General features: G+C 42.6%; 1 protein-coding gene across 1 annotated transcript in view; it reads right to left on the reverse strand.

Annotated features, from left to right (window-relative positions):
* GINM1 (glycosylated integral membrane protein 1) overlaps positions 1 to 18437 on the reverse strand; it is a 27972-nt gene extending 9535 nt beyond the window's left edge. Inside the window, exons 1-7 of the mRNA XM_017883658.1 lie at positions 17937 to 18437; positions 11161 to 11220; positions 10901 to 10997; positions 4504 to 4655; positions 3494 to 3650; positions 2433 to 2563; positions 569 to 732 (exon numbers count right to left, since the gene is read on the reverse strand). Coding sequence (XP_017739147.1) covers positions 569 to 732; positions 2433 to 2563; positions 3494 to 3650; positions 4504 to 4655; positions 10901 to 10997; positions 11161 to 11220; positions 17937 to 18431 — 1256 coding nt within the window. The 5' untranslated portion in view covers positions 18432 to 18437. The remainder of the gene's footprint in view (positions 1 to 568; positions 733 to 2432; positions 2564 to 3493; positions 3651 to 4503; positions 4656 to 10900; positions 10998 to 11160; positions 11221 to 17936) is intronic.
* Positions 18438 to 19643: the final 1206 nt, after the last annotated feature.

The following is a 19643-nucleotide window of genomic DNA, read 5'->3' on the forward strand; positions in this document are numbered from 1 at the left end:
TTTTTTTAAGTAGAGATGGGGTTTCACCATGTTGGCCAGGATGGTCTCGATCTCTTGACCTCATGATCCACCTGCCTGGGACTCCCAAAGTGCTGGGATTACAGGCATGAGCCACCATACCCAGCCTATTTTGCTTTTATTTTCTATTACAAACAATGCTGCAATGAGTATCCTGCTTGTCTACTGAAATTAACGACATTTTAAACTGATACTCTGGGGTTGAAAATACATCACGAAGTCCTCTGGTTTTGTTCACCTCTGATCATACACTTGCATTTTCCATTACACATATTTGTTTCCTTCCTCCGCTACTAGATTTTAAGTTCTCAGCGGAGTTTGTCTTACTCACATCTGAATCTCTAAGAATGTCCTGATTCCAATAGCTATTCAATAAATGTGTTTCAATTTTGCTAATGTTGGAAGATGGGCTAGAAAAACAGTAGGTGTTATTTTCCCTCCCATTTGTCTTACCCTCTCTAATTTTTATATTTTCTACTTTAAAACATAGCAAACATGTCTCACTTTTAATCATTAAAATACTAACATTTCAAAAATAAGAAATACTTACTTGTATTCAGAAACTGGGAAAAGCACCTTTAAGATGGTTATTAGCACAGCTGCTCCTGTAATTCCAACCACGATGATGTTCAAAAACTGAAAGAATACTGGGAAAACACTGCTCCAGAACCTACACAGATCTTTTCTAAACTTTTCCATCCACTGACACATTACCTGAAAAAGGAGTTTTGATTAGATATGCAAGTTGCATCGATCTCTAAGAATAAACTTTAAATTTTTTAATGTTTTAGCTTTGGGATGATGAAAATATTCTATATTTTGATTGTGCTGGTAGTTACATGGGTGACTACATTTGTCAAAACTAATTGTATATTTTAAATGGTACATTTTATTTTAGAATGTACCTCAATAAAGTTACTTACAATTTTAAAAATTATGTTCTAACAATACAAGCACAGAAATGTTAATAGCCTGCAAAATTATTTATATTATTTTCTAACTACAAATCAAATGAAAATAATTGCTAATTGACAAGAGATTCGTTAGGCTAGTCCATTATAAACGAAATGGAGCAGAGTCACTATCTGTTTCCAGTACCCAGAGCACAAGAGAAGGAAGAGAAAGACAAACATATTAATAGCTTTTAGAACAGATGGGAAGTTCACTGTGTACAAAACATGTTTCTATACTTTAAGAGTGAGAGAAGAACCTAAGGTGGGCACTCATGGCATGGCCTATGAAGACAGTCTGCTCTGGGGCTGACCTGCCAAGGGAGGTTAGGTAGACAGGGTAAAGGTGCTACAGTCCACACTGCTAAAGTGACTCCAAATATGCAATCCTGACCTTCAGTGAGAACTACTACTCCTTTAAGACCAACCATAGACCCTGCTCATTTAAAATGAATTTTGGGTAGGGGCCTACTTAATACACAGAGAGATATCAGGATGCTCTCTGAACCCATGAATATATTCCTAGTAAGCAGTATAAATGTCACAGGTAACATTCGAGAAATTAGTAGGTGCCAATGCATATTTATATGTAGTACCCAACTTATTTAATCCTTATAACAACTTCATGAGATACTACTTTACACTACTATTCAGATTAAGTGGGTACCCCACTGTACAGATAAAGAAACTGAGGTTAGAGAGATTAAGCATTTGTTCAAGGACAGCACGGCGGCTCACGCCTATAATCGCAGCACTTTGGGAGGCCAAGGTGGGTGGATCACTTGAGGTCAGGAGTTTGAGACCAGCCTGGCCAACATGGTGAAACTCTGTCTCTACTAAAAATACAAAAATTAGCCAGGCATGGTGGCAGGCGCCTGTAATCCCAGCTACTTGGGAGGCTGAGGCAGGAGAATCACTTGAACCCAGGAGGTGGAAGATTAAGCTGAGATCACACCACTGCACTCCAGCCTAAGTGACAGAGCGAGACTCCATCTCAAAGAAAAAAAAATTTTTTGTTCAACTCACACAACTAGTCAGCGGCAGAACCAGGTTTCAAGCCTGGGCAGGCTGACTCCAGGAAGTACATTCTCAACCACCTGAGCTGAATCACTGGGCAAGATCCTGAGGGCACAATGCACATGTGTGTATGCAAGGTAGCAGGTGCAGAATAAACACAGAAATCTGGATATGAGAAAGAACTGTGGAATTGATAATTCCAACCACATGAAATCCAGCACCTTGATAATCATGATCTGACTACAATATTATTAAACAAAGCTTGAAGAGGAAAATAGGAATACCTAAAAATATCACATTAAGACCAAGATGAGTCCTTTATCACCAATGTTCCATGGTTCCATTTTCATAATTTCCACTCCATTTTAAATGCTAGATCGATCTTCATCATAACCATGAATGCTTATGATAACACCAAATACATACAACATCAAATACTTGATTTACCTTATATGAAGATGGAGGCTCTGCCCTGAGAGGAGTTTCAGGTAACTTGCCAGGTAAAACATCTTCATCTACAGTGGTCTCTACGTTCCTGATAAGATACTGGCTGGTGGTCTGCAGTGAACTGACACTTTCTACCCAGGAGAAAGAGCAACATTACCAAATTGCTGTTGTCTTGTCCTACTAGACCTGAGATTACTAAACTAATAGCATTTAGGATAGTAAGAACACATATTTTACCATGGGAGAAAAAATTAACATATCCAGGCCGGGCGCGGTGGCTCAAGCCTGTAATCGCAGCACTTTGGGAGGCCGAGACGGGTGGATCACGAGGTCAGAAGATCGAGACCATCCTGGCTAACACGGTGAAACCCCGTCTCTACTAAAAAATACAAAAAAACTAGCCGGGCGAGGTGGCGGGCGCCTGTAGTCCCAGCTACTCGGGAGACTGAGGCAGGAGAATGGTGTGAACCCGGGAGGCGGAGCTTGCAGTGAGCCGAGATCCGGCCACTGCACTCCAGCCTGGGCGACAGCGCGAGACTCCGTCTCAAAAAAAAAAAAAAGAAAAAAAAAAATTAACATATCCGAATGTTCACTGATTTAAATGCCAGAAGAGAGCTATAAACAAAGACACATAAAAGGAGCTAAAGCAGTTATGATTCTGTCACATAGAAAGCCAAAATTTTAGAAGTTCTATGTTTCTGTGAAAAAAGGAATAGTTCTTCATCTGAACGAACCTTTACTATAGTCTTATTACATATTTTGTGATCAGTACCCAGAGTAAGAGTGAATAATTACTGAAAAATGTCACTATGCAAACAGCACTGATCACATTCTACTAAGGCTCAAAATAGAGTCCTAAAATCCTTAAACGGACATATGAAGCAACACGTTATAAAGCATTTTTTAAAGAAGCTCATTTCCAAACATATTAACTATTAATTAAAGATCAATAGCAACTTTTGCAAATAGTGTAAAAAATAACAAAGTTCAAGAGTATATATAAAGCTACCAACTAAATAAATAATCTCCTTAATACTTTAAATAATGGTCTTTTAAGTTACCTTTTTTGGAGAGGTTAGGAAGGGTAAATAAAATGTCACTGTCTCGAGAAATAGAGTAGAGCATGCTTTCTTCCAAAGGGAGGGTATAGTTTGAATGTCTGAGTATTCCCCGGTTCTTAACTAAAATATCAATTTCAGTGACATCCTTTTGTTGAACCTGTGAAAGAAAATATAATTATTCTTTATTTTAAATAGTGGCACAGCCCCATAAAAATTTAAAAGCAAATTTTCCTCCCAGATTTATATAACTAAAACATGTGTCCTATTCAGATAATTATTCTTTTTTTTTTGAGATGGAGTTTCGCGCCTGCTGTGCCCAGGCTGGAGTGCAATGGTGCGATCTCAGCTCACCGCAACCTTCGCCTTCTGGGTTCAAGCGATTCGCCTGCCTCAGCCTCCCGAGTAGCTAGGATTACAGGCATGCACCACCACGCCTGGCTAATCTTTATATTTTTAGTAGAGACGGAGTTTCTACTTGTTGGCCAGGCTGCTCTCGAACTCCCGACCTCAGGTGATTCACCTGCCTTGGCCTCCCAAAGTGCTGGGATTACAGGCATGAGCCACTGTGCCCAGCCGACAATTACTCTTTATTTCCCCATACTCCCACTTTGGGGCACTTAACTTGCAACTTTAATAATATTCCTGTCTGCTTTAACACTTACTATTATAAGCTTAAATCTAGATTCTACTTCATTTACACACAGAGACTTCATTTACCATAGAGGAAATGATAGCAGAACTATGAGCCAAATTGAATCTCTTTGCTTACTTTCTATTTAATAATGTCCATACATTTTAAAGTGATATAAACATGTGTGAATATGGGAAATTTTAATAATACATTTCAAATGCTAAAATAAATATACAAAAATTGTAAATAATTGGATATAGGCAACATTAGGCACCTTCCTTATCAAGTCAGAAACAAAATAACTGAACACATGCATAATACCTAGCACAAATCTAAATCTTTATAATTTAATTCCCAATTAATAAACATACTATCTTACTTGTTTTCCATCAATCTCTACTACCTCTTCTTGAATGACAATTAGCTGCAAACTGGAACCAGATGTCATAGGCCACTCATGAACTAAAATCCTTACACTGACAATTCCAAAATATTCTTTCTCCTCCAAATTTTCAAGATTTTCATTCTTCACTATAAAAAAAAAAAGTAGTGACAGCTTTGAACAAAATTACCACCAAATTTGTTACTGAGTTTGATTATTTAGATGACATTTACATGGAACAACACAGTTGTAAACCAATTTCTTTGGCTTTCTTCATCCCTGATCTCAATGCCGTTTCAGATTTATTAAAAACAAAGACAATCTGACAAATCTTTATGACTGCTTACACTCATTTGAAAGGGCAAAATATGTTGATCTTTAGACTTTGTATGAAATACCACACTAGCAACATCTTTCCTATTCTTTTTTTTTTTTTTTTTTTGAGATGCAGTCTTGCCCTGTCGCCCAGGCTGGAGTGCAGTGGCGCCATCTCGGCTTACTGCAACCTTTGCCTCCTGGGTTCAAGGGATTCTCCTGCCTCAGCCTCCCAAGTAGCTGGTATTACAGGCTTGCACCACCATGCCCAGCTGATGTTTTGTATTTTTAGCAGATGGAGTTTCACCATATTGGCCAGACTGGTCTTGCTAACTCCTGACCTCAAGTGATTCACCCACCTTGGCCTCCCAAAGTGCTGGGATTATAGGAGTGAACCACCGTGCCCGGCCCATCTTTCCTATTCTTTTACACAGGTTGGCAATGAGAAACCAACAAGGCATAACTATAAAGCCAGCCAGAAGATACAGTCAATCCCATGTTTTAACACAATAAGCACATCCATTCATCCATTCATGTATCCACAAAATCCTGTGAGAAAAGATGCCCAAGCAGTAAGAACATTAAGTTCTTTTCTCAATCCTTTCCCCTATAAGTGACTCAGTACTATTAGAGAAAGCAGGTATGGGGAAAGAGAGTCGGGGAGGTCTGTCATTTTTCTCTGGTAATGGATAATGGGGTAGGACTAGCTATTGTCCATGTTCTTCTCTAGCTAGGAAACCCCTATTCCTGCTCCAGTAGAAATGGGGTGTAGTACCTGCAACTGGTTTATACAGCCAATGGTTACTCTATTAAGGTAGAAGTGCTATCGAAAAAGATAAAGCAACATACACCAATGCACCTGCCACAGATGGAGCATTTTGTTTCTATCTCTCAAATAATCTGAAGATTATTTGCCAAACAGGAATCCAGATGTACAATCTGAATGCACACCCAGCTGTTTAATCTGATTCTGTGCTTCTATAGGGCTACTTCCTTTGTCTGGAATATCTCAATATCTAGTTCATTAACTACTTACTATTATAAGATGTACCTACCTGTTCTCCCCTGCTTTAGTCCCCCCTCCAAACCATTCAGACAACAGTGCCAGGCTCATCTCACTGTGACGTGGTTTTCAGTCCACAGCCTTCTGCTCATGCACCTTTAGTGGCACTTCTGTGAGGTTCTCAGTCCTCTAACTGGTCCTCCTCAGGCTCCTCATGTGGCCCCTCGCTGCTCCTCTCTCTAGTGTGCCTGCCTAATCCTTCATGTCCTTTGAAAGGCACCACTGCCAAAGGTACCCCCTCTCTCATGGTCCATCCCCACGTTTCAGCTGACCATTACACCCGTGGGTCTGCCTCGTAAAACAGCAGATGCTGTGTAACCATGTCCGTAAGCCCAAAGACCAGGGTACAGGAGACTCGATGGGTGAGAAAATGCAGTCATATAAATACACCCAAGTGGCAATTCTTCAGCCTGCAAATTTGGTGCCTGATATAGTTTGGATGTTTCCCGCAAATCTCATGTCGAGATGTAATTCCCAATGTTGGAGGTGGGGCCTGGCGGGAGGTGTTTGGGCCATGGGGGCAGATCCCTCATGGCTTGGTGTTACAGCACCCCGCTGCCACTCTCGCTCTCTCTTGCTCTTGCTCTGCCACGTGAGACACTGGCTCCCCCTTTGCCTTCCACCATGAGTAAAAGCTTCCTGAGGCCTCCTTAGAAGCTGAGCAGATTCTGGGGCCATGCTTCCTGTACAGCCTGTAGAACCATGAGCCAATTAAACCTCTTTTCTTTATAAATTACCCAGTCTCAGGTATTTCTTTATAGCAATGTGAGAAGAGTCTCATACAGTACCTCTAATACAGAGTAAAATTAAATAAAAAACAACAAAGCCCTTCATATTCTGACTTCCTTACTGTGGTAGGCAGCTTTCAAAAATGCCTCTCAATGAGCCTTGCCTCTAAGGAGTCAGACATTTCTGCAATTCCTTCCTCAAGTGGGCTGGACCTAGTGACTAGTCAGTTAGTTACCTCTCTATCTATGCATGAATGAAACAGTCTTTTTTTTTTCTTTTCTTTTTTTTTTTTTTTGGTCTTTTGAAAGAGACAACCTTGCTATCTTGCCTAGGCTGGTCTTGAACTCCTGGCCTCAAGTGATCCTACAGCCTTAGCCTCCCGAATAGCTGGGATTACAGGCACGAGCCATTACACACAGCCTAGTGACTTGTTTCTAACAAACAGAGTGTAGCACAAGTGATGGAATGTTACTGCCACAATTAGATTATTAAAGACTGTGGCTTCTGTCTTGCTAGAACTCTTTCTCTTATTGGCAGTCTCTCTTGTCCTCTCAATGATGAAGCTAATTTGCCACGTTGTGAGATGCTCTATGGGGAGTTTCATGTGACAACGAACTGAGGAAGGCCTTCGACCAACATCTGGTGAGGAACTGAGGCCTCTGTTCAAGAGTTCAGAAGGAACTGACTCCTGCGAACAACCACACGAAGGAGCTGGGAAGCAGATTTTTCCCAGATGAGCCCTGACGTGATGGCAGCCTTTTGAGAACCATAGGACCCTGCTAAGCCAAGCTCAGATTCTCGACCTACAGAAACTATGAAATAATAAATATTGTCTTAGGCCACTGATTTCTGAGTTAAACTGTTATGCAGCAATAAATAACAAATACACCAACTAAAGAAAAAGTTTCTTTAAAGAATTAAAGAAGATTTGTTGTTGCTGCTGCATCTAATGTTTTGAAGATTCCTGTTGTCACTGGGTAAGATGAGCATTTACTTCAGTTATCATAGAAACAAACTCAGTGCAATGACTGGGATGACTAAAATATGGCCATAAGAGAGCAGAGAGGCTGCATTCCACGTCCTGTTTCCAGTGAATGCAACAACAAAATAATTATTATTTCAATAGTACTAGCACTTACTTTCTTAGCTACCATAGATCAGCTTGTAGTACACCAACCCTCTTGCAATGAACCACTTGCAAAGAACCGCTAGAAGATGTAAAAAATACACACCCACATATACACACAAAACCTGTATCTGTCTAGAGGCATCAGAAGCTAAAGACGGCCAGCACTTGAAGGGCCAAGAAAAGAGCTCCCTGAGGTGAGCACAATATCCTATGTGACTTCTTCCCCCGAAGGCATTTGCCAACTCCCAAGCAGAACAGGTGGAGAGGTTGAAAAGCTGAGTAGAAAGCAATGACTAGGAGGCAAAAAAGCTTGACAAAGTGTCTGGCAGTCTCACTCAGCAGGGGAGAAAATAAAGTGTTTTAAGTGTTAAAACAAAAATGCTAAGCTATGCTTCCACAGCCAGCAAAAATAGCCTTCTAAAATGAAGGCAAAGAGATATTTTCAGACAAATGAAACCTCAGACCATTCACTGCTAACAAACCTGTACTGAAAGAAATACTAAAGGGAATTCTTTAGGCTGAAGGAAAATGACGAGGGCACAATGCATGTGTGTGAGGGGAAGGGAGGAGTTGCAGAATGTACAGAGAAACAGGGATAGAAGAAATAATTTTAGAACTTGAAATTCCAACCAAATGATATAGAGGGGAGCACAGATAGGAATAAAGAGCAATGAAAAAGGTAACCATGATTAACATGAATACTGGACTGCATAAAACAATAACAATTATGTCACATGGGGTTTAAGAACACAAAGAGTTAAAATATATAATAACCCAAAGGCAAAAAGGAATAAATGGAATTTAAGTGTTCTAAGGTTCTTGCATTGTTTGGGAAGTGATAAAAATATAAATTTATTTATTTTCATTTTTTAAATTCATTTTTTGAGACAGGCTCTCACTTTGCCACCCAGGATGGACGACAGTGGTACAATCACAGCTCACTACAGCCTCTATTTCCTGAGCTCAAGGGATCCTTTCGCCTCAACCTCCTAAGTAGCTGGGAAAACAAGCCTGCACCACCACACCGGGCTCATAGGTTTCCCTATGTTGCCCAGGCTGGTCTCGAACTCCCAGGCGGAAGTGATCCTCCAGCTCTGGCCTCTCAAAGGGCTGGGAATACAGCAATGAGCAACCATGCCCAGCCAAAAGTACTAATTTATTGGTAGCAAGGGTAACCACTAAAAGAACAGTAAAATTATGTAAAACCAAGACAGAAGGGAGCTATGATACCAAAAATAATTAACCTAGATGAAGGCAAAGGGGGAAGAAAAAGAAACACAGAACAGTTGGCACAAAGAGGAAACAGTTAAGAAGGAGGATTTAGATCCAAATGTATCAGTAATTTTATTAATGTAAATAAGTTAAAATCCCAACTAAAAGACTGACAGAAACAACAAATGGGCCGGGCGCGGTCACTCACGCCTATAATCCCAGCACTTTGGGAGGCTGAGGCAGGCGGATCACCTGAGGTCAGGAGTTCAAGACAGCCTTGACCAACATGGCAAAACCCCATCTCTACTAAAAATACAAAAATTAGCCAGACATGGTGGTGGGCACCTATAATCCCAGCTACTCAGGAGGCTGAGGCAGGAGAATCACTTGAACCCGGGAGGAGGAGGTTGCAGGGAGCCAAGATCGTGCCACTGCACGCCAGCCTGGGCAACAAGAGCAAAAACTCCATCTCAAAAAAAAAAAAAAAAATCCTATGTATATTCTTTGTATTTGCTATTTCATCCAAATAATATGGCATATTCCAATGCAACGTATCTGCTCACCTTTAAACAACTCAAAATTTTTATAGGTTAAAAAGAAAATGTTCTACTGACATAAGGGTAAACTGAAAACTAGATAATCAGATAATTCATTTTCTTGGCTTTTGCTATCTGATTTACTACCCTTATGCACTTTTTTTTTTTTTTGAGCCAGGGTCTCACTCTGTTGCCCAGGCTGGAGTGCAGTGGCGATCCTCCCACCTCTCAGGAGTAGCTGGGACTACAGGCACACACCACCACACCCAGCTAATTTTTGCATTTTTTGCAGAGACAAGGTTTTACCATGTTGCCCGGGCTGGTCTCCAACTCTGGGCTCAGGCAGTTCATCCGCCTCAGCCTCCCAAAGTGCTAGAGCCACCATGCCCCACCTCTATGCACATTCTTACATCAATATCAACTTACCAGAAATGCAGTTCCATCAATGCTGATCTTATGGAAAATAGTGAATATGCCAGAAGCAGCCAATATAAAATAAGAATAGAGTTTTAAACACATTAGTGTTATTGTACATTCTGATAGTGTGTGTGTGTGTATGTGTGTATGTGTTTTAGAGATGGGGTCTTGCTCGGTCACCCATGCTGGAGTGCAGTGGCATGATGATAGCTCACTGCAGCCTCAAACTCCTGGGATCAAGTGATCCTCTTGCTTCAATGACGTATATTTTTACTTTATTTTTATTTTTTTTGTGACAGAGGCTCGCTCTGTCACTCAGGCTGGAGTGCAGTGGTGTGATCTCAGCTCACTGAAGCCTCCACCTCCTGGATTCAAGTGATTTTCCTTCCTGCTTCAGCCTCCCGAGTAGCTGGGATAACAAGCGCACACACCACATTTTTAGTAGAGACGGGGTTTCACCATGTTGACCAGTTTAGTCTCAAACTCCTGATCTCTCATGATCTGCCCACCTCGGCCTCCCAAATTGTTGGGATTACAGGCATGAGCCACCGCGCCCAGCCTATTTTTACTTTAAAATGGAAATATATAACATCCAAAAATTGTTTTGCTAATTTAGTATTATTAAAAACAGAACAGGCCAGGCACAGTGGCTCACATCTGTAATCCCAGCACTTTGAGAGGCAGAGGAGGGTAGATGGTTTGAGGGTAGGAGTTCAAGACCAGCCTGGCCAACAAGGCAAAACCCTGTCTCTAGTAAAATTACAAAAATTAGCTGAGTATGGTGGCACATGCCTGCAGTCCCAGCTACTCTGGAGGCTGAGGTATGAGAATCATTTGAACCTAGGAGGTGGGGGTTGCAGTGAGCTGAGATCGCACCAATACACTCCAGCCTGGATGACAGAGCAAGACTGTCTCAAAAAACAAACAATAACAATGACAAAAACAAACAAACAAAAAGCAGAGCAATTATGGAAATAATTTAGTAGTACTCACCTATCAAAGTCTGACAGCTTATTCGGGTTACACCACTATTTATAGGTAAGTCATTTACATACACCTGTCCACTCTCATAGGTTATGTTAAGAACAACCTTAAAATAAAGCAGCATATACATTAATTCCAATATTTATAAATAATAGCAAACTCTTCATGTCAAAAAAGATTAACTAAATTAGATATGCAGGTTAAAAAAATCAAATAAGCTGCATAGCACTTAGCTAAATTATATATTAAAACCAGAAAAGGAGACAAACCTGCTGTTTAGATATGTCCCCATCATCTTTCAGTGTAGTTACATTAATTCTGATGCCGTCCTGTAAAACAAGTATTGTGTAAATTGGATAGGTCTACATCTCACAGATTGAGAATAACATGGCTTTCTCTTTTCCCTCCAATTATATCTATTGTACAATCACTTATAACAGCATTAAGAGAGTTTAAAAGACCATCTTTTCCATTTTATAGCCATTTTTCCACCCTTATTTACAATTCCAATTTTTTATAATTTTTTTTTTTTTTTTTTTTTTTTTTTTAAGAGAGTCTCACTTTGTCGCCAGGTTGGAGTGCAGTATCACGATCTCAGCTCACTGCAATCTTCGCCTCAGCCTCCCGAGTAGCTGGGATTACAGGCATGCACCACCACACTCAGCTAATTTTTATATTTTTAGTAGAGATGGGGTTTCACCATGTTGGCCAGGATGGTCTTGAACTCCTGATCTCGTGATCTGCCCACCTCGGCCTCCCAAAGTGCTGGGATTACACACGTGAGTCACCACGCCAGGTCTAATTTTTTATAATATATATTTTTTCTATTTACTTGTGAAAAGTATCACATGAATATATAATATGCAAATGTAGAGTTTAAAAGATAAGCACTCCTGTAAGTACCACCTAGGATAAAATATAAAATATTACCCCTGCCTTGGCAGGCTCTGCATAATTGCCCTCTATCCCCACAGAAGGAATCCTACACCCAATTCCATTTGAATCATTTCTTGCTTTTCTTTATAGTTTTACTACCTGTGTGTCTCTCTCTAAACAATATGTTGCTTAGCTTTATCTGTTTCTGAGTTTTAAGTAAGTGGGATAACAGTATATGTATTCTTCCCTAACTTTAGCTGATACTGTTGATGCACATAGCTATAATCACAGTAGTCCATTTCTGACTACCAATTTACTTACTCTACTACCCATGGACATCTGAGTTGTTTCCGACTGTTTTGCTTTTATAAACAAAATTGCACTGACTTTTTTTTTTTTTTTTTTTTGAGATGGAGTCTTGCTCTGTTGCCCAGGCTAGAGTGCAGTAGTGATCTCAGCTCACTGCAATCTCCGCCTCCTGGGTTCAAGCGATTCTCCTGCCTCAGCCTTCTGAGTATCTGGGATTACAGGTGTGCATCACCATGCCTGGCTAATTTTTTTATTTTTAGCAGAGATGGGGTTTTACCATGTTGGTCAGGCTGGTCGCGAACTCCTGACCTCGTGATTCACCCACCTCGGCCTCCCTAAGTGCTGGGATGACAGGCGTCAGCCACCACACCTGACCAAAGTTGCACTGACCCTTTCTTGAGTGTGCTTCTTATACAAGTATCTGTAGTGCTCCAATTTTACTGCCTCTCAAGGTATGATCAAAAGCAGTATACCCAAATATTGAAGATGACATGCTTTATATAGAGAAGCAAGCACTATTTTAAGAAGTATTTACCACTGACCACAGGAACTACAATCTGTCATTCGTAAATCAAATTTTTTCCTAACTTTATTCACAAACAGACATTGTTATTCTAGAATAAAAACAATACTCCTCTCAAATAATTTTTCTTTGAGGTTGTATTAACTTAGAAAATTGTTCATAAACATCAAAAAGAATATACAAGTACATCTGCTGGCCCTGAGTATCCTCAATACTTTATATATAATTTCCAACAAATGAGAGAATAAGACTGGTGAAATTTCATGAGGTTGAGCTGATTCCAGGAATAACCTGTGGAACAGGATTCATACCACACAAGACCCATATCATACATTTAGGGTGACTTTGGTTCACTTCCCAACTAGAAGCCTAGGAAGCTTTCCAACTAGCAGTTCCTCAGAATTAGCCGGCTTTCTCCCGGACCCCCTTGATCTAGAGGGTTAGAATCAATAGTGCATCTAAAACAAATCAACATTCAATGAGCCATCAGATTGATAGCTATATTGTTTTATGTCCAAATTCAAGTCATATGGATCTCCTCTGCAAACTAGAGAATGTATTAATTATAAACTATAATTCTTCTAACAGCCCAGAAGTAAGCCTCCAATGTTGTTCTAGGAAACCATTTTATAGCTTCTGCTGTTTAGCAGTGAACATACACTATATTGTTAGCAACTTACTGAACTTTATATATATATATATCTCACCTACCTAGTAAAATTACAGAGTTTGAAAGAGACAATTAACAGACACAAGCACACTATATTTTCCAGAGAACCAAGTTCAATGAAATTCTTTTCTGGTATTTCTGAATCATTTTACTGCCTCCTGACCAGAGGTTCAGAGCCAGGTCATATTTATTGTTCTTGAGAACTTCTGACTGAACTGGAAGTTCAGGCTTGTGAGCCAGGGTTGCATATACTTAGAAAGTGCTTGGGTATTGCAGGAAGTCAGGGACCCTGAACGGAGGGACCTGCTGAAGCCATGACAGAAGAACATAAACTGTGAAGATTTCATGGACATTTATTAGTTCCCCAAATTAATACTTCTATAATTTCTTACGCCTGTCTTTACTACGATCTCTGAACATAAATTGTGAAAATTTCATGGACATTTATCACTTCCCCAATCAATACTCCTGTGATTTCCTATGCCCGTCTTTAATCTCTTAATCCTGTCATCTTCGTAAACCGAGGATGTATGTCACCTCAGGACCCTGTGATGATTGCGTTAACTGCACAAATTGTTCATAAAGCATGTGTGTTTAAACAATATGAAATCTGGGCACCTTGAAAAAAGAACAGGATAACAGCAATGTTCAGGGAACAAGGGAGATAACCATTAGGTCTGACTGCCTGGAAGCCAGGTAGAACAGAGTCATATTTCTCTTCTTACAAAAGCGAATAGGAAAAACATTGTTTAATTCTTTTTCTCAGCAAGGAACAGCCCCGAGAAAGAGAATGCAGTCCTAGGGGAAGGTATCTAAAATGACCGCTCTGGGAATGTCTGTCTTATATGTTTGTAGATAAGGTACAAAATAAGCCCGGGTCTCCCATAGCGCTCCCAGGCCTATTAGGATGAGGAAATATCTGCCTAGTAAATTTTAGTCAGACTGGTTGTCTGCTCTCAAATCCTGTCTCCTGATAAGATGTTATCAGTGACAGTGAGTGCCCAGTGGGACATGAAACTTCAATAGCAATTTTAATTTCGTGCAGGTCCTGTGATCTCGCTCTGCCCCCATTTGCCTTGTGATATTTTATTGCCTTGTGAAGCATGTGGTCTCTGTGACCCACACCCTATTCGTACACTCCCTCCCTTTTGAAATCCGTAATAAAAACTTGCTGGGTTTGCGGCTTAGGGGGCATTATGGAACCTGCCAACGTGTGATGTCTCCCCCAGACACCCAGCTTTAAAATTTCTCTCTTTTGTACTCTTTCCCTTTATTCCTCAGACCAGCCGACACTTAGGGAAAACAGAAAAGAACCTACGTTGAAATATCAGGGGCTGGTTCCCCCAATACTTGGGGACACTGAAAAGTTTCTCCCTAACCATCTTCAATTCTTCTAATTCCTTTACTCATAGGATGCCCACTGGGGACACAAGTGGGTTCCTAAGAATAAAGGTAATAGACAGGTGGTTTAAAATACGTCTGAGTGAAATATATGGTTATGCATACAAGAAAGTAAGTGTCCTCTGAATGCCTCTCTTTGGTGACCAAGTTATTTTAATATTAGAAGAATTTACTATAAAGACTTTTATTTTTCGGTCAGGCATGGTGGCTCATGCCTGTAATCCTAGCACTTTGGGAAGCTGAGGCAGGTGGATCACCTGAGGTCAGGAGTTTGAGACCAGCCTAGCAAACATGGTGAAACCCCATCTCTACTAAAAATACAAATATTAGCCAGGCATAGTGGCACATGCCTGTAATCCCAGCTATCTGGGAGGCTGAGGCAGAAGAATCACTGGAGCCCAGGAGGCAAAGGCTGCAGTGAGCCGATAACATGCCACTGCACTGCAGCCTTGGGGACAGAGCAAGACTTCATCTCAAAAAAAAAAAAGTGACTGGGCACAGTGGCTCACACCTGTAATCCCAGCACTTTGGAAGGCCGAGGCGGGCAGATCACTTGAGGTCAGGAGTTCGAGACCAACCTGGCCAACATGGTGAAACCCCGTCTCTACTAAAAATATAAAAAAATTAGCTGGGCATAGTGGCGGGAGCCTGTAATCCCAGCTACTCGGGAGGCTGAGGCAGGAGAATCACGTGAACCTGAACCCAGGAGGCAGAGCTTGCAGTGGGCCCAGATCATGCCATTGCACTCCAGCCTGGGAGACAGACTGAGACTCTGTCTCAAAAATAAAAAATGAAAATAAAAATACAAAAATTAGCCGGGTGTGGTGGCACATGCCGGTGGTACCAACTACTCAGGAGGCTGAGATACGAGAATCACTTGAACCTGGGAGGCAGAGGCTGCAGTGAGCCGAGATTCCGCCACTGCACTCCAGCCTGGGCGAGGCAGAGTGAGATTCTGTTTCAAAAAAAACAAAAAACAAACTTTCATTTGTCAATCTTACGTGCAATCTTGTATAACCTCAACTTCTGACAGCTGCATACATAAAAACCGAAAAATGCTTATAATCCAATAAATCTGAGTCATTGGAAGAAGGCAGAATTTTCCTGACTTCAACCAGTTTAATTCATATCAGGCTGGATATGAGGATGGACAGATGTGATAAAGCTAGTAATGTTAAGGGTAGTCTGGTTCTGCACTGTTCAATATGGTACACACTAATCACTTGTGACTATTTACATTTAAATTGATTAAAATTAAATAAAAATTTAAAAACAGTTCCTCACTGGCACTGGCCACATTTCAAATGCTCAGTGGCCACAGTAGTCTAGTGGCTACTCACAAGGTGAGAAAAGACATAACCATCAAGGCAGAAAGTTCTACTGGACAGCACTTATACAATATATGGGACCACTGTGAAATTCTTTCCTATTTGGAAATGTTTCACAATAAGACGTTGAGAAGACTTAGATCAAGGGACTTCAGTTTCCCACAAACACAGTCCAGGTAATGGAATTCTCTTTCTAGTTGTTCAGCATTCATTTAATCTGTGAAACTGTTTATTGTTGAGACAGGCTCTTACTATGTTAACCAGGCTTATCAGCCAACACCCAACTCTTGGTCTCAAGCGATCCTCTGGCTTTGGCTTCCCCAGTAGCTGGGATTACAGGCATAAGCCACTGCACCAAGCTTAATATGTGAATTTCCGAGTTTAGATCTGGACTTTCCAAAAGTGAAATGAAGGTCCAAGAAGGGAGAACTGAAATAATAAAATCACTAAGAGCCAGCTGACAATGCAGTGTATTTTAAGCCTGCAGTCAAAATGTATTTTTCACAGATTATATAGACCTAAACATCGCTTGACACATAGGTGTCAATTATGAATCTTTAAAACTTGAAAAATAGGAAAATAATGTCCATATTTCCAGAACTTTTTAGAACTATTTCACTTTTATTTGGTCCCTTGGTGCCTGTCCATCACATTCCTATTGTTTAACCAGATGCAACTGTGATCCACATATAATTTCAGATATACGTAGTTCTTACGGCAGGCAATGTCTGGCTTCTTGGAATGCCCTGCAGAACTGAGACATGCTCGTCATTTTTGTACCCACATAGGGTAATGTCATTATCTAAAACGTTAAAACTTGCTTTTTGTTTGAGACGGAGTCTCGCTCCGTCACCCAGGCTGGAGTGCAGTGGCACGATCTTGGCTCACTGCAACCTCTGCCTCCTGGGTTCAAGCAATTTTCCCGTCTCAGCCTCCCGAGTAGCTGGGACTACAGGCACCTGCCACCACGCCCGGCTAATTTTTCTATTTTTAGTAGAGACGGGGTTTCACCTTGTTGGTCAAAGTGACATTTACCGTGCCCTTCACCTTTGTATTTAGAGTGTTCGTATTCAAGTCTTGACGAGTAAGATAAGGTGTACCAACATAGTTTCTTGTCATTCTCAGAAAACTTGCACTTTAAAATATTCAAACTTTTCCCTACCATTCTACTGAAAAAAGGCTGATACTGGCCTAGGTAGGCACGACTCTACGGCAGAAACGGTGAGCATCAGCCACATTTTAATGTTAGGATGCGATTCTCCCACCTCAGCCGGCATCAGAAGCACCTGTAGGACTAGCCAACCCTGACTGCTGGGCCCCGCCCCCAGAGGACGGGCCGAGTTCCCAGCGGATGCGGACGCCGCCGATCGCGCCCCGCCGTGAGAACTTCTTCTCCAACATCCGACAAAAACACTACATCGCGCGAGGGCCGGGTCTCTGCCTCTGCCCACTTCAGCCCAGCGGAGCCCCGCAGCCTCGGGACGGCGGGCCCTCGCGATCGCAGGCCGAGCAGGCACAGGTGGCCTGGAAACGCACGAAGAGGGCAACTTCTACACTTTCCGAGCACACAAACATTCCCTGCCCAAGCGCCGGCTCTACCGCGGGAAGGCGCCATTACGAAGGCCTGCGATCACCGGCAACCGAGCGCTTCGACGGCAAAGCCCCGTCAGGTCGCGCGTCGGCTTGGGCCGCCGGAGAGTCGGTGTGGGGTGGCTCGAGGCTCACTCACAGCGACGCAGCCCCAGTAGGTCCCTTCCCTCTTACCTCGGCCTCCCACGCCGCCCCCATTTCCTGGGGTGCTTCTCCCCACACCTCCTTCGAGAGCCCGGACCCCCGCCCCTGCCCACCGGTGGGATGTGGGAAGCGTCATTGTGGACTGCCCGGGCCTCCCGGAGGGTCGGAGTCGTAAAGCGGCCAGCCGGGTCCGCCCTGCCCTACCTGTGGGGCTCCGGACAGCGGTGGCGGCTCGGGGGCGCCCGTCGTCAGCCACCCGGCGGCGGGTAGCGCCACGAACAGCAGCAGCCGGAGGGCGAGCGGCCCCGGTGGAGCGCCCTCCATCTTGGACAACCGGGGCAGAGGGCAGCGGTGGCCGGGAGGTGAGGGCGGAGCCGGCCCGCGGGCGGGGCGGAGCTTCGGCGGGCGGGGCGGGGCGGGCTGTCCCCTTCCAGGGAGGCCGCGGAAGGCACGGGGACACTCCGAGATCCGACTCGCCGGGGAAAGGCGTTTGCGCACGCGCAGCGCCGCGCGGCGTCGAGGGGCGGAGTGAAGTCTTGGAAGGTACGGCCCCTTATTAGCAACTTGAGCGATGTAAATGTTCTCGTAGCCATTATTTTTAAAATTAGTATATACACACATGCATGTGTCTTGGTGTGCACATGTACATGCACCTATACCATGAAAACAATGGAAATATTTCAGAAAACTGTTATACATTAAAAATGAAACATCGCATTTAGAGGGGAAATTTTTATTAAGTGGGTAATTTCCCACCCTTGGCTGCACGTGGGACTCTCCCGGGCAGCTTTAAAAAGTACTGGGGTCTCCCTAAACACCGCACTTTCCAGCCTGGGCTGCGGCTCGGGCCCTGGTGGTTTTTAAATTTTCTTGGGTGATTCATTGTGGGGCCAAGGTTGAGGATGCGCCACGTTTATCGTTAAGCATTCCGCCGACCCCTGGAGGCGGCGCGGGGACAGCGCTCAGCTGGAAGCCAGCACACCTGGGCGCTCAGCGCCTTTTTGGTCAGTATCTTAACTCTAAAGTGAAAGTGTTAGACTTTTCTTCCACCTTTCAGATTAAAAAAAAAAAAAAGTTACGGAACCCTGTAAAGCAGAGAGTGGCAAGAAATTCAAGCATTTTAGATTAACAGGATTGCACGTTGATTGAGAAAAACTTGGAAACTTGGCCATTCAGGCAGAATAAGAGAAATATTTAGTCTTCCTTTGAAATAAAACTTTTTACATGAAAAGGGAAACAAGAATCTGCTTCTCTCTTTGAGCCCCCTTTACTCCTTTTAACACCCTCCTGCCACTTGCCTGCTTCCCCTCCCCCCACCAGAATAAGTTATGTTTTGGCTGAGGACTCCTTTCAACTAACTCCGGGCTTACTCTGAGATTCCCCACGCCATTGCTAAGCTACAAGAGATTTCACAGCGAAGCCCCACCCACTTCTGGGTTCCATCTGCAAGCTTGGCCTTTTCGCTTTTTTCCTACTGCTGGAATTACAAATGAATTTGGAGATGGACGTGGTGGTTTGTGCCTGTAGTCCCAGCTATGCAGCAAACACAGGCAGGAGGATCGCCTGAGTCTATTAAAAAAAAAAAAAAAAAAAGGAATCTAGAAGCCGGGCGTAGTGGCTCATGCCTGTAATCCCAACACTTTGGAAGGGCGAGGCGGGTGGATCACTTGAGGTCAGGAGTTCGAGAACAGCCTGGCCAACTTGGTGAAACCCCATCTTTACTAAAAATACAAAAGTTAGCCAGGCATAATGGCACGCACCTGTAATTCCAGCTGCTAGGGAGGCTGAGGCAGGAGAATCGCTTGAATCCGGGAGGCGGAGGTTGCAGTGACCCAAGATCGCGCCATTGCACTCTAGCTTGCGCGATAGAGTAAGACTCCGTCTCAAAAAAAAAAAAAAAAAAAAAAAAAA

Source organism: Rhinopithecus bieti, unplaced genomic scaffold (genome assembly GCF_001698545.2).
Source record: "Rhinopithecus bieti isolate Rb0 unplaced genomic scaffold, ASM169854v2 scaffold_13747, whole genome shotgun sequence".
In the NCBI taxonomy this organism is placed as follows: Eukaryota; Metazoa; Chordata; class Mammalia; order Primates; family Cercopithecidae; genus Rhinopithecus; species Rhinopithecus bieti.